This window comes from Suricata suricatta, chromosome 6, assembly GCF_006229205.1.
Source record: "Suricata suricatta isolate VVHF042 chromosome 6, meerkat_22Aug2017_6uvM2_HiC, whole genome shotgun sequence".
Lineage (NCBI taxonomy): Eukaryota > Metazoa > Chordata > Mammalia > Carnivora > Herpestidae > Suricata > Suricata suricatta.
The window spans coordinates 55,126,366-55,140,679 of record NC_043705.1 but is presented as its reverse complement, the minus strand read 5'-3'; the positions used below and the strand labels follow the sequence as shown (position 1 = coordinate 55,140,679).

Here is a 14,314-nt window from a genome sequence, read left to right as displayed (position 1 = left end):
ACTGTTAAATTCATGAAATTTCATCCAAGCCCCATAAAGAACCCTGGTTAGTTTTGAAATGATGGAATTGGTGACATGGAACACTGGAACTGCTTAGATTTCCCTTTGGTTTAGGTTAAGAATTTTGTGTTGCTTTCTTTTGTTGACCAAATCATTTACCACTATCCTCCTTTTTTAGAATAACACCTGTGTGTAACCAATATTAATCTTTGCTATGCTAAATGCTGAATTCCATGAACCATTTTTATACAGCATTCCCCCAAATTCATTTTTCCTATGTCACAGTGACTTAGAGGCAACCTAAAAGGAATATAATTGGTGTAGTGTCTGGGTAGCATTAGGTATTAGTACCAGTCACAGTCCCTTAAATCTAAGTAGAAAAAATAATCTGAAAGCAAAATTTAACAAATAGCTATATATAAGATAGTAATATTTTTTATTAAGGGTACACTGTAGTATTCTGTTTGTCTTTTATAATTGTAAAACCTCTTTAAAAGTACTATTTAATGTCCCATCTGGTTTTGGATTGAGTCTTTGGTTGTCTTAAAATGCCCGGGATTATTTACTTGACCATTGTCTGTGTTCTTTGTAACTGTTGGCCAGAACCCATCAATTTATGGCTCTTGTCTCTGTGTCCCATTCAGCATGGGATTTGTCTCAAACTTTTCATTTTTTATCAGTAGTTGTGATAAAATCAGACAGACTAAGTTTGTAGACCTCCCCATTGTACCTTTCCCCTCGGCTGTGGTTTTGTCTAATGACATGTAAGGCACAAGTGCAATGAAGAGAGATTTCATTTTCTTATATGAGACATTTAAATCAGAAAGACCTTGTTTTTCCAGCCTTTTTGAGATGTAACATAATTTCTCTCTTTTAGAGCAGCATGCAGAATATGTGGTGGTAAAATGCAGTGTGCTCTGACAGGGCAAGGAGGAAAAAACTAAATTCTTCAGTGTTTCAGTGGTGGCGGGATGCATGTTGAAGTGTCTGATCTGCTGGCCATGCTGGCAGCTTGCATGGCTGTGCCATGGCCTGTGCACAGCATGAAGCTCTCAGCTGTCAGTGGAGAGAGTCAGAGGAAAACATGGGAAGTTTGGCGTTGGTTGTAGATGAAATATGTGTGAGAGACAGTTCTGCCATAGATCATTAGAGAGTGGACAGAACACTCTCGCTTCAGTACTTTTGTCATTTATCGTGCAGCGTAAATCTGAAGACTATTTTATTATTGGGCGGTTCCTTCTTTATCTTGTTATAAACCCAGCAGCAATCAGTTCTTAAAAATGGAAGTGTATACTTAATGAATAATGAAGAACTGACTGTCTTTCTCAGTACTCACTGTGCACAAAATGTTTGTCAGCGTTCACCAGCCATTATGAGAGTTGTGATCACACAACCAGAAGATAAAATGTACTGAAAAAAGATCAGCATCTATTTAAAAAGTGGAGTTGTAGGAATGAGCAATGGGTGTTATATATAAGTGATGAATTACTAAATTCTACTTCTGAAATCATTATTACACTATATGTTAACTAACTTGGATTTAAATACAATTTTTAAAAAATTTTTAAAGAAGTTAAGAGTTATTTTAAGAAGGTTGTGTCTCCAGATGACAAATACACACAGGTACAGAAGATATTTACATAGTTCTCTTGATACAAGATCTCAGTAGGTAACCTTTTAATAATTCATTTTGTTTTTTTTATTCCAAGTTCTCTTTGTACATATGAAAAAGAAAGCAGTAGCTATTAATGTATTGGCTCCATTAGCAGAAAAAGGACCTAAACAATGCCAGTTTTCAAATAAAAGATCAATTAATTCCATTACCAGGTTGAATTTTTTCACACAAAGCTTTTGAATGTTTGTTTTATCAGTGCTATAAATGGAATCAAAGTAAAGCTTATGGAAGTTTATTCTGTCAAAAATGCTGTAAATGCTGTTGTAAATTTAGCACTTACAGTAAAAGGTCAACATGGAAGATAAAAATTACTTGTTTTTACTAATGTGATGGTAAAAATCAATGTCTTATTAAATTAAGAAAACTATGGAAGAGAAATATTTTGAGAATTGGTTGGGGTGCATGAGAACCATCTTTGCTTCTTCTCGTAATTGAAATAAAAATGTAATCTGATACTGATATTAACATGTACAGTTTAATTGAACTACAGAATTCTTGTAATAAAGCTAATATTGAAAAAACATACGTCAGAATGACAGCACACACTCTTGTTCACAACTTTTTTTGCTGTGTTACTAAATGGATTCCAGAAACATGGTTTTATGAAGAACCACTTTTAAATTAACCTAAGTGTCATTTTTTTTTTTAACGAAAGGGAGGGGACGGGAATAAACGCAACTTCTGTTGTTAGAGTTTGATTTGAAATCAATTGAAAAATCTTTAAAGTATTTACCAAATTGAGTGTCAAAAACCTTGAGCTTTTGAAAATTTTCGCACATGGCGGTTTTTGGAAGCCAGTCTTGCAATCAGGACGTTAATGAAATTTAGCCCTTCACATTTAGTGATAAGACTGTAAGATTTATATATTTTAGAAGTTCTGTCATTTGTGGTATGTCACCTATTGTGAAAACTTGTTTTGATGGAACTCCCAACTTTGTATTGGAGTGAAATGAAATTAAAAAGGTAATTGATTTTGCATTTTCTAAATTTGGTGAAATATTTTAAAAAGTGTAAAGAGAGAATTACTTAAGTTTTTTTTTTTGTAAGTTTACAGAGAAAAAGCGTGAGTGGGGGGAGGGGAAGAGACAATCTTTTATTTTTAATGTTTATTTATTGGGGGTTGTGTTTGTGAGCCGGACAGGGGCAGAGAGAGAATCCCAAACAGGCTGTCCGCAAAGAGCCCAATGTGGAGCTTGAACTCAGGTCTGTGAGATCTTGACCTGAGCCCAAATCAAGAATTGGATGCTCAATCAACTGAGCCACCCAGGCTGAGAATTACTTAAAAGTTTTGTTTCATAAAAATAATTATCGAAAAAAAGTTTCATTGAATGGAGGGGTAAAAGTTAAGTCTCCGGGTTTGACATATTTACAGATTTCAACATGAAAAAGAAAGCATGGTGAGAATATCCTTCTTTCAACAGGATTTTCTTTATGCTTATTAGATTGTCTAATGTAAAGAGGGTGTTTTCTTTTTTACAAATATTATGGTCTATAGAGAAGAGGAAGTGAAAATGTCAACAATTTCATAATCAATGACTGTGATACACCCATCTTTCTTCTACCCTCAATTTTGAAAAGGATTTTATGAGATAATCTTACTTTCTAAAAAAAGTTCAAAATAAAACCATATAAACATGTTCTCCAGAGAAATGTCAATAATATAGTAGGTTTTTATCTTTTAGAAAATTTTAGTTTAAAAAAAATTTTAGTTTTGAAAATGGTTTTTTTAACGTATTTTTTAATGTATGCTTATGTTTGAAGGAGAGAGAGAGAGAGAGTGAATGGGAGAGGGGCAGAGAGAGAGAGAGACACAGAATCCAAAGTAGACTCCAACCTCTGAGCTGTTAGCACAGAGCACCATGCAGGGCTAGAACTCGTGAGCTGTGAGATCATGACCTAAGCCAAAGTGGGACTCTTAACCAACTGAGCTGCCCAGGTGTCGCGAAAATGGATTTTTAATAGGACTATTTTATAAGGCCACTAGTGTAATAAAACAAATTTTGTAGTCAGTAAATGGATACTTTAAAAATTATAAAATTTTAATTCCTAAAGATTTCCTGTCTTTCAGTAGTGTCTATTAATATATTGAGATAGTTCAATTTTCTAAAGATTAATTTTGGGGATCAGAAATGTGTCACTCCAGTAGCTCACAAAAGTTAATCACTAGATTATACATACAAATATAACTGTGTGTTAACTATACTGGAATTAAAGTTTTTTTAAATCATTGCAATGAACAGACATTTTTTCCTCTGTTTTAATTGCATATTCTGTATCTCAACACCCAGATGGACTTGAAAGTTAACCTAGTTGTAAATTCTCACTGTGCATTTGAGATAACTAAAAGTTAGTGTGTTTGCCAAGCTATCTCATAAAGTTACTAACACAGTCCAGGATACCACACTTTTTTTAGCTGTATTCCTCATTTGGTGAATATTTTGCTAATTTTCTTTAAAAACGAATTTTTCTTATTTGTAGTTGAACCACCTTGGTCTACTAATTAGTGAATAGAAATTATTGGTAACCAAATTCATAATAACTCTATTAACATTTTTCACTTTTATTTATAGTTCTACTTTTTTGAAACTAGGTTAATGGTCTTTAAATACATTGTTACTGCAAGAAGGTTGCTTTCTATTCAAATCAATTATCTTAACCAATTATTATTGTAAAAGAGTTTATCACACCATTTCTGTACTTTCACTTTTTGTTCTTGAATTGTCTCTAGCTCTGCCTAATTTGATTATTTTATTTTTTACCCCTTATGAAGGTCTATAAAATGTTCTAATGTAGGTGTTTATTTTTTCCATATATTATGAATCCTGTTTAATTTATAGTTAGAATTGTATTTGTGTAACCTAAATTAAAACTATGCTTTTTTCAATAAAGTAATTGGAGTTTAAAATACAAACCTATGTTGATAACATTTTGAATTTGGTTTAATTACTATTAAAATTACCTCAGTACATGTTAATGTAGTACATTCAAAAATTGACTTAGGAAATCTTATTACAGTGTAAAAGCTACTGTAATAAGTTGCTGCCTTACATAAATAAATAAATGACCAATATTACTAGAGGCTATAAGCAGCATAGGAAAGAAATGGAAGGAGTCTTTTATCCTAGTTTTTAGAGGGCATCAGCAGCTTGCTTTTATGAAAAAGTAACAGCTAAATGCACTGCAAATAATTTGCAGTAATCCAGTTCAGTGATTCATGTGTCTGCTTTAATGGGTCATAATTCAGGGTAAAGTAACTGAGTGCAGTCAGAGTGCAGACACTGCTTATGCCAGGGACAGTATCTCTTCATAAAACACACCTCAGGAGAAGCAGTTTGCCAGCCCCCTAATACTCTCTGATGTTTTGATGTCCTGCATATTTTTCCGATTAAGTTTTGAGTGCCATGTTTTTAGTTGTATTTCCACATTCATTATTCTCACGTAGACCCTTCAGCGGGTTTGCCATATATGATTATTTTTTTAATGATGCCTTTCTTTCCACTTCAGCAGTTTAATAATCTAGCACATGGCTGCTTCTCAGTACTCAGCATTCACCTCCCCAATACTGAAGAGGACATGTGCTTTGGCTTCAAAATTCCATTTGCAGCGTTAGAAATGCATATTCCCTATGGAACAACATTTGTTTGACATAACCATTCATTTTTATTACCTCTTTAAATATGTTTATCCAGAGTTATCAATAATCATAAATAACTGTATTCTCATCTTGTTCTGTTTTTTTCCAACAGACAAAATTGCTTACCCAGTACATATTAAATCTCGGCAAGTATGATCAAAACTACGACATCAGAGACCGTACAAGATTTATTAGGCAGCTTATTGTTCCGAATGAGAAGAGTGGAGCTTTAAGTAAATATGCCAAAAAAATATTCCTAGCGCAAAAACCTGCACCACTGCTTGAATCTCCTTTTAAAGGTATTATTATCAGAATATAACTGCAAAATATGTTACCTAAAAAATTATGACAATATGTCCCATTTCTAATATCTTAGAAAATATAAGTGATTAACATATGTGAATGTACAAGAACAGTATGCTTTCCACTACTCTGTTCTCTGGAGCAACCTTTATATTAAAGTTTATATTTTTATAGACCTTATTTACCTAAATTATTTCAGTCTTCTGATTTTATTTTTATTCTTACGAAGCAGTTCAGCTGAACAATAGACGAAAGCTGTGTTCTTATTGCCATTGCCTTCATTTCTATTTTAAATAGCCTTATTTAATAAGGAATATAATTTACCTTAATAGTGAGTTGTTACTAATTAAATATTCTATGTCCACTAACATAACTTTACTAGGAAGAATTATTTCATAAAAGTATCCCTTTAAATTTGTTTTTCAGAGGTGGAAGTTGACTTGTTTCTCCCAGCTTTTTAAAAAGGAGTAATTTTATCAATTTAATAAGTAGCTATTAGAGTTAGAATCAAATGATTGTATACCTTGGTTTTCATGTTGTTTCTTATTTAATTGTTGGTGATAAAAAGCAGTTCAGTTTTGTAGAAAAACTATTAAAATTCTGAATGTGTTTGTGCTAAGACATGTATATGGATTGTTTAACTGTGCTGTCATTCTTAATATTCACAGTAAAGTAATTTTTAGAGAAGCTACATTTCAGAGCAACACCTCTAAACACACTGACTGATTAGCTTTTTTATTGACCATTATGGGGGAGATTATTGTAATCTATGGACTGAAATCGGTTTTTTGACCTATGAAGAGCTTCCTAGTTTATATTTATTCCTTGACATTTGAGGTAATATGCCAATTACCGTGAGCTCTGATTAGGATTGTTCTCTGTTATATACAGCTCATATTGTTTATTTTATATTTTCCTCTATTTTAATAGATAGGGATCATTTCCAGCTTGGCACTTTATCTCATACTCTCAACACTAAAGCTGCTGGGTACCTGGAATTATCTAATTGGCCAGAGGTGGCGCCGGACCCATCGGTTCGAAATGTAGAAGTAATAGAGTTGGTAAGTTGACCTTTCTGAAATTAATTTTGTCAAGCAGTGGGGGATTCTAGAATAACTATTGTTTTATATAAAAGCTTTTTTGGGGGGCTGAAAATTGAAAATTGTTCTGGTATTTCTAAATGTAATGTATTAGATATATCTCGCTGTTACGGGAACTGAATATTGTAGTGTTGCTATGTCATTGTACATGTACTGTTCCTTTTCTTCAAGGAAATAGAGAATTCTCTGCATCAGTGCCACCCATATTTTTGGTATTGCATTTGTAGCTGTGTAGATTCAATTTCTAAGGTATTTAGTGTCATTGGATTGAGCTTTTTTACTTTGTTTAGAGATGCATAAGCTTCCTGTCAATATTTTTCTGAATAATTTTTGCTGTTCTCTCCCAAAAACACTGTACCAAGTGTTCTTCTGGATTTTCTGATGAGCCTGTTCTAAGCGAGGCTTAAAATAAACAGGTTACCTTGTGTACAAAAGATGTCCTTAGATAAGGTCATAACTAAAATGAATAATATGTTGCTTTCACATTAAAAAAAATCTAAATAAACTCTTTTCCTCGATCTTTAAAAAATACTGATTATAAAAATGAAAGAATGTTCTTATATTGTCTTTTTCTTATATGAACAAGAAAAATAAAGAGGTCTTCTGATGTATTTAGAAATTGATCATGTGAAATATATCCAATACTTTTAAAAGTAGAATTAATAAAAAAAAGAACAATTAGATATTACATTCTGAGTGCTCTTCTGATAGGAAGGATGTATTAAAGTAGGGTTCAGATAACCAGAGTTCTTTACCGCTGAATCCTATGAGAAAGTTCATTAACCTCCCTGCCTATTAAATTTTCCACATACGATGGAAGGAAATCTTTATTACTTTATTTTTTTTAAGTTTATTTATATTGAGAACGACAGAGAACAGGCAAGCAGAGGAGGGGCAAAGAGAGAGGGAGAGAGAGAATCTAAAGCAGGCTTCACATTTTCAGTTCAGAGCCCAGCGTGGAGCTCAGTCTCACAACTGTGACTGTGAGACCATGAGCCGAGCCAAAAATCAAGAGTTGGACGCTTAACTCACTGAGCCACCAGGTGCCCTTCTATTACTTTAAATAGAAGAATTTCCATAAATAGGCCTAGCTGTGTCCTTTGGTCCTTTTGAAAAATATGCTTCTCTTAACTACTCAAACTTATCCTGGCTTTGAAGCATGGCCAGAAACAGTAATAACTAATAATGACTCAACTAAGCAAACCCTGCCGCTTTGATAATGTTTTACACATATTGTCTTGTTTAAACCTCATAATGATTGTAAAGGATGGTTATTGTTATTCCCATTTTACAGTGGAGGAAACCAGGGTGCAAAGAACCTAAGTAGATTGCCCAGGCTCATATAGCTCGTAAGTGACGGAACTGAGATTCCAACACAGATCTCAGTCCACTGTTCCTGCTGTTACTCCCTGTGCTGTATTATGTGACAAGGAGAGAGAAAGCTTGAGCTTGTTTGCAAATCTGTGCGATTCTTAGTACTTAGCACTGTCATTTTTATGTTGTGACAAATTATCTCTATTTAGAGGTGATTTAAACAAATGTAAAAGTTATTAAAAACTAATTGTGTGCCCATTCCTCCTTGAAACTAACTGTTGATTTTCACTCAGATCTACATACATACTCTTAAGTATTCTTCAAAGACTGGCTTATTTGTGCAACTTTGGGTCAAATGTTAGTATACAAACACATGTTCTTTATTATGGTTATTTCCACAGATTTAATCTCTCTGCTAATTTCTTATTGTGCCTGCTCATTTTTCTTATGGTTCTGTCCTTTTCCGTTATTGGATACATAATGTTTTGGCACATGTAGAACCATCCTTTTACCCACCCCTCGCCCATTTCTACCTTATCCCTCCTCCTTGTTACCCCACTCCACCAAAAATAATAAATAAAGTAAAAATAGTTTATCTTCCCAGAAATTGATAGCAATTCTATGCAATTTAATTTGGTTTCAGTGGTATCCTTATATTGGCGGATGGATTGGTTGTTTGGCTGGCTTTTTCCATTGTCTTGTGTTCTTCTAAGCTTTAACTACCTTACAGTGACAGTACTTAACCTATTTTCTCATGTTCATGTCACCTGCCCAGTTCAACAGACACAAGTTTAGTTCTTTTTCTTTTTGCTGGCTGCATTTTAGAAATTAATAGCTGGTAACTTATTATGGAGAATAATTAAAACTGATGGAACCTAGTTGAAGAAAACTCACTATCCATTGATACCATGCAGAAAACAGTTTTAATCTACAATCTCTGGACATTTTAGCTTCAAATTATATTGTAAAATACTGAATCATATACTTAGTTTTATCATCAGTGTAGCTACAACAGTGCAGAAAGTAGTGCTCCTTAGAGTCTCCCTTACCTCTCACTCCGCCTCCTCCAAGGTCACATCTTCCTTATCTCTCACTCTACCACTCGTAGTTTTATAATAAAGTAATCTTCTAGGGTCAGATTTCATTATTATAAAATATAACCTTAGTTAAGAAAAATGACTAGGTTTAGGTAATCTGATAGGGAACCTAGTTAGATTGACACGAGAAATCACTTAGAATTGCACCCTACCGTTTCCAGGATATTATGTATATTTATATTATGATACCGGTAGTTTTGAAGATCCCTTCGAATTTTTTTGCTTACTAGAAAATTCTACCCCCTTAGAATAAGACCATTTTTTTCATATCAAGGGTATTTTGCTTTGTAAACACATCTACTTTTGATATTGTATCCCTTCTAGGACCTTTCCGATTAGTCCTTCACTATTCTCTTCCTCTTTTCTTTCTCCATTATTTCTGTTGCTCAGAATGACTTTATTATTATGGTCATAGAAGACTATAAGAAAGTTTAAATGTTTTTATTGTTTAAAACCTAAAACTCCATGAATAAAGAGTTCATGGCCATGTCAAGATAATTTGCCTTTTTGAGGATAGAACCTAATTTTCCTTATTTGTTAATTTGGTTTTACCCTGAAAGCCATCTTAAATTAAAAAAAATTTTTTCATAAATTGATCTGGCCACTTTTTACCAGGCTTCAGAAAAATATGTTTGTTGGGGCACCTTGGTGGCTTTGTTGGTTAAGCGTCTGACTTCTGCTCAGGTCATGATATCACGGTTCATGAGTTCAAGCCCCGCATCACACTCTGTGCTGACAGCTCAGAGCCTGGAGCCTGCTTTGGATCCTGTGTTTCAGTCTCTCTCTGCCCCTCCCATGCTTGCACTCTGTGTCTCTCAAAAATAAACATTTATAAAAAATAAGAAGAAAGATGTTTGTTTTAAGGATTTAAGAAAAAAATATGAACTGCAGTATTTATTAAATATAGGATAACTTTATAGAACAGCATCTTTATTCATATTTGGAAGAAAACATTTTAACTATATATGAAAAGAAAGCAGTAGTGCTGATCTTATGTGTCATATTCAAATATATTCAAGTAATTTTTACTCATTTTTCTATTATTGTCTATATAGTCATTTTCCAGGTTACTGAAGCCTATCTTTTTGAGCAACATACCTTAAGCCCTGAAGCCCTCTAGATCAGTGGTTTACAACCCTAGCTACATATTATAATCACATGGAAATCTTTAAAAACAAACCTATATGAGACTTGCCGCAGGCCATTTAAATCAGAATCTTAGGAGGTAAATCCCAGGCTTTTTCAGAATTAGTATTTTTTTGCGTGTTAGTATTTTACAAAATATTCTCAGTTGATTCTTAACGCGCATCCAGTGTTGAGAACCGTACTTAAACCTCTGTCATGCTATAAATTCCACTACAACAAAATATACACGCTAGCTGACTGGCACATAATAGGAACTCAGCTGAAATTTTGATAAATAGGGGCGCCTGGGTGGCTCAGTCAGCTAAGCATCCGACTTCAACTCAGGTCATGATCTCATGATTTGTGGGCCCGAGTCCCACGTGGGGCTCTGTGCTGACAGCTTGGAGCCTAGAGCCTGCTTTGGATTCTGTGTCTCCTCTTTCTCTGCCCCTCCCCCACTGGCACTCTGTCTCAAAAACAAATAAACATAAAAAAATTAAAACGGAAAAAAAAGAAATTTTGATAAATGAGTCATAACCATTTTTGACCTCTTAAAATAGAGATTTGTCTGCTCTTTAACAGCAGATATATGAAACATGATTTAAATTTTCTTGATAAATCAGTCACAATTATGAAAATAATTTATTTTTCTTTAATTCAGTGTATTAAAGTCTTTTAAGGAGATATTCACAGAACTAATCATTATTGTGTCAGACACTTTTGAGATCTATCAGTGTACAAAGTATTCAAGCTGTATAGAAGCTGTTGTTCTAGCAGTGATAGACTGACAATAAAAATAAATACATAAATTGTATATATAATATGTTGGAAACTTAATAAATGCTATGACCCCCCCCCCAAAAAAAACCCAGCAAAGTATAGAGGTGCTGGGTACTAGAGGTTGGAATTTTAAATAGGGGAGTCCTCTCTTGAAGGAAGGAGGGAAGGAGTGAGCCATGCAGTTACCTGGGGGAGAGCATTGGAAGTGTAGGCAGCTGAGGAAAGGCCCTGCAGGGGAGCACACCTGAGGTGTGTGAAGGAACCGGGAGGAGTGGCTGGCTGGGGCCGGAGGCGGAGCAGCAGCAGCAGGTCAGAAAGGCAGGAGGAGGCATGCTTGTGTAGGGCGAGCAAATTTTTTGAGTTAGCTTTTTCTGCGTGAAATGGAGAGCTGTGGCAAGCTTTCAAACCACAGAGAGGGTTGATTAGACTTAGGCTTTAATTCAGTCATTTTAGCTCCTGTGTTGAGCAAACTTGGAGTTGGGGAAATAGTGCAGTAATCTGAGAGCGTGAACTCTGACCAAGTGGTAAAGGACGAAAGTAGCTAAAAGCTTTTTCATGGATTAGATATTTAGCATATGAAAGAGAAAGAGAAATCAAAGTTTACCTGAGGGTTTAGGCTATTGAGATGGTTAGGATTGTTGATTTGCCTACACTGTTTTCAGGTGTTTTGTCTTTTTTTTTTTCTTTAGTATTAAGCTCTGATCTTTCATTTCTTCTTGCTGTTATTGTGTCTGCCTCTAATTGCCCTCACATCTTCTAGAGTATATTACTTTAGTTCACATCTCTCGCAGACCAACAAATACAAAAGTCTTTGATGTAAAATAAAGTTGTTGATTTAACAGAATACACCTGAGTGAGGTTTGGGTTCCTCTGTTTAGGAATAAAGAGGAATCAGCCTGAATGCCAGCTCTTCTCTGTGGAGACTGGCAACTTTCTTCTGGGATCACAGTGTATCCTGAATGTTTATTTGCCAGAAGACTGAATCCCTTAATGAGAATTCATTTATATTAATATACAGTTTTTCTCTTTCTAAAAAACAGGCAAAAGAATGGACTCCAGCAGGAAAAGCAAAGAAAGAGAATCCTGCTCAGAAATTTTATTCTGAATCTGAGGAGGAAGAGGACTCTTCTGACAGCAGCAGTGACAGTGGTAGGGTTTATAATTTATTGAATACCTTTGTTCACTGTAGCTTTTATGCTGTGCCTCCAACAAAACGTAAGGCCTAGTACATAGTATTCACTGAGTGGGTTTAAGTAAAATTTGTACTATTACAATAATGCCTTTCATATACATATCACTGTTTAGTTTTAAAAGTAATTTCTCTCATTTGACTTTGCCTTTTGAACACCCAGCTAGTAAAATGATAGAATTGAAACAGAAACTGATGCTTTTCTAAATTCTAACCTGCCCTACCTGTTAAATTCATAGGATATTGGAAAACATTGTATTATATTGGATAAGCCTTTAGTGGGGCCTTTAAAAGTAACTTTCTTTTGTAAAAATATAAAGTTTATTTTAAACATTGAGTAATCTGTTCTTCATCGATTTTCTACTCTTATTTCTACTGTATAAAGTTAAAATTAATAAATCTCTGTATTATAAAGAGTCAAAGAGTTAAAATGATTAGGATAACAAAATACAATGAAAAGAATATGAAGTAAGAAGGATTTAGAAATATTGCATTTTAGTTTTGCCAACTGAGTAAGGCACTTACCTTCTCTGTGTCTGATGAATGAAGAAGTAGAGGTAGATGGTTTCATGTCTCTTTACTACTAAAATTCTGTAAGCAATTGGCATAATGAAAAATAGATTGGAGTTACTTTAAACACTCTTTTTAACAATTTACCTAAGAGGCAAACCTGGGTGTCTCAGTCAGTTAAGCGTTCAACTCTGGATTTTGGCTCAGGTCATGATCGCACAGTCCATGAGTTTGAGTCCTGCGTTAGGCTCTGTGCTCAGAGGGCAGAGCCTGCTTCAGATTCTCTCTCACCCTTTTCTCTCTGACCCTACCCCACTTGTGTGTGCACACACGCTCTCTCTCTGTCTTAAAATAAATATTTTTAAAAAAAAAAAGTTCACCCGGGAGACATATCTGAGCCAAGATGAAATGACACCTTGTTCTTCTAAAACCTTTTTTCCTTGGTGGAACCAGAGCTCTTCACTATTACTTGGTCATCCATCACCTTTCTCTAAGGTAATTCATTCTCTTTTTCCTCTGTTTCCCCTATCAAAATTTTTATTTTCTGTATGTGTAAATTAATCTGGGATGCCTCACATCAAGCTGAAAATGGAGAAAATACTTTAGTCTAGATTGTGAATGCCGAAAAACAGAAGATTCCAGGAATGATATAGACTATTGAGAAAGATCTATTTGAAAAGTGTATCATATGGATATTTGTCTACATCCCCTTTATTCATAAGCTTATTATGCCTGTTGATAGACTAACTTTAAAAAAAAACTTTTTAAAAAATGTTTACTTAATATTTTTGTGTGAGAGAGAGCCTGCAGGCATGTGTGCCACTGGGGGAGGGGCAGAGAAGGGGGGAGAGAATCCCAAGCAGGCTCCTCACTGTCGGCACAGAGCCTGAGGTGGGGCTTGATCTCACCAACCGTGCAGTCATGACCTGAGCTAAAATCAGGAGTTGGATGCTCAACTGACTGAGCCACCTAGGCATTTTGGTTTTTTTTTTAAATGCTTATTTATTTTGCAAGAGAGAGAGAATCAAAATACATATTTGAAATATTCCATTAAGACTTCATGGGTTGGTGTGAGCCATGTGGCAGCAATTCTGCTTTAGCTACTGAAAAAATACAGTAACTTTTCTCATTAGAAATTATGACAATATTTTCTCAGTGAGGAGGTCTTTTAGAGGATAATAAACAAATTTCTTTAGGGATTTTCCTAACCTGAACACTTAAATAATGGTGCCTGAAGGGAACTAGACCCAGATTTATGTTAAATGCCCATGTAATTAACATGAGAGAGTCACGTAGATGCTGTAATTTCTTCTCAGTATTTATGGGACAAGTCATTTATCTGAGTTAATGTACACCTGTGCACAACTTTGATATTGCAACAAATTTAAAATATCCTATTCAGCAGTTTTGTAAAATTTGTAGAAGCTGATGATAATGAGTGCCTACCTGTGTGGTAGGTGCTGTTGGGTCCCAATCAACTTAAATGTTTTAAATCATTTAATCTTCACACAGCTCTGTAAAGTAGCTAGGATTATTATCATTGTTGGCAAGGAAACCAAGACTGAGAGAGACTGAATAACTTGCTCA

The 14,314-nt window shown here is 34.6% G+C and overlaps 1 protein-coding gene across 5 annotated transcripts in view; it reads left to right on the top strand.

Annotated features, from left to right (window-relative positions):
- The window catches only part of AP3B1 (adaptor related protein complex 3 subunit beta 1), a 245,805-nt gene that overhangs the window by 136,514 nt on the left and 94,977 nt on the right, over positions 1-14,314 (top strand). For all 5 annotated transcript variants that reach the window (XR_003909937.1, XR_003909938.1, XM_029942469.1 and 2 more), the window contains exons 16-18: positions 5,422-5,608; positions 6,543-6,673; positions 12,069-12,177. Coding sequence is in view for 3 of the 5 variants with exons in the window: in XM_029942469.1 (XP_029798329.1) it covers positions 5,422-5,608; positions 6,543-6,673; positions 12,069-12,177 (427 nt within the window). In the remaining 2 variants the exon portion in view is untranslated. The remainder of the gene's footprint in view (positions 1-5,421; positions 5,609-6,542; positions 6,674-12,068; positions 12,178-14,314) is intronic.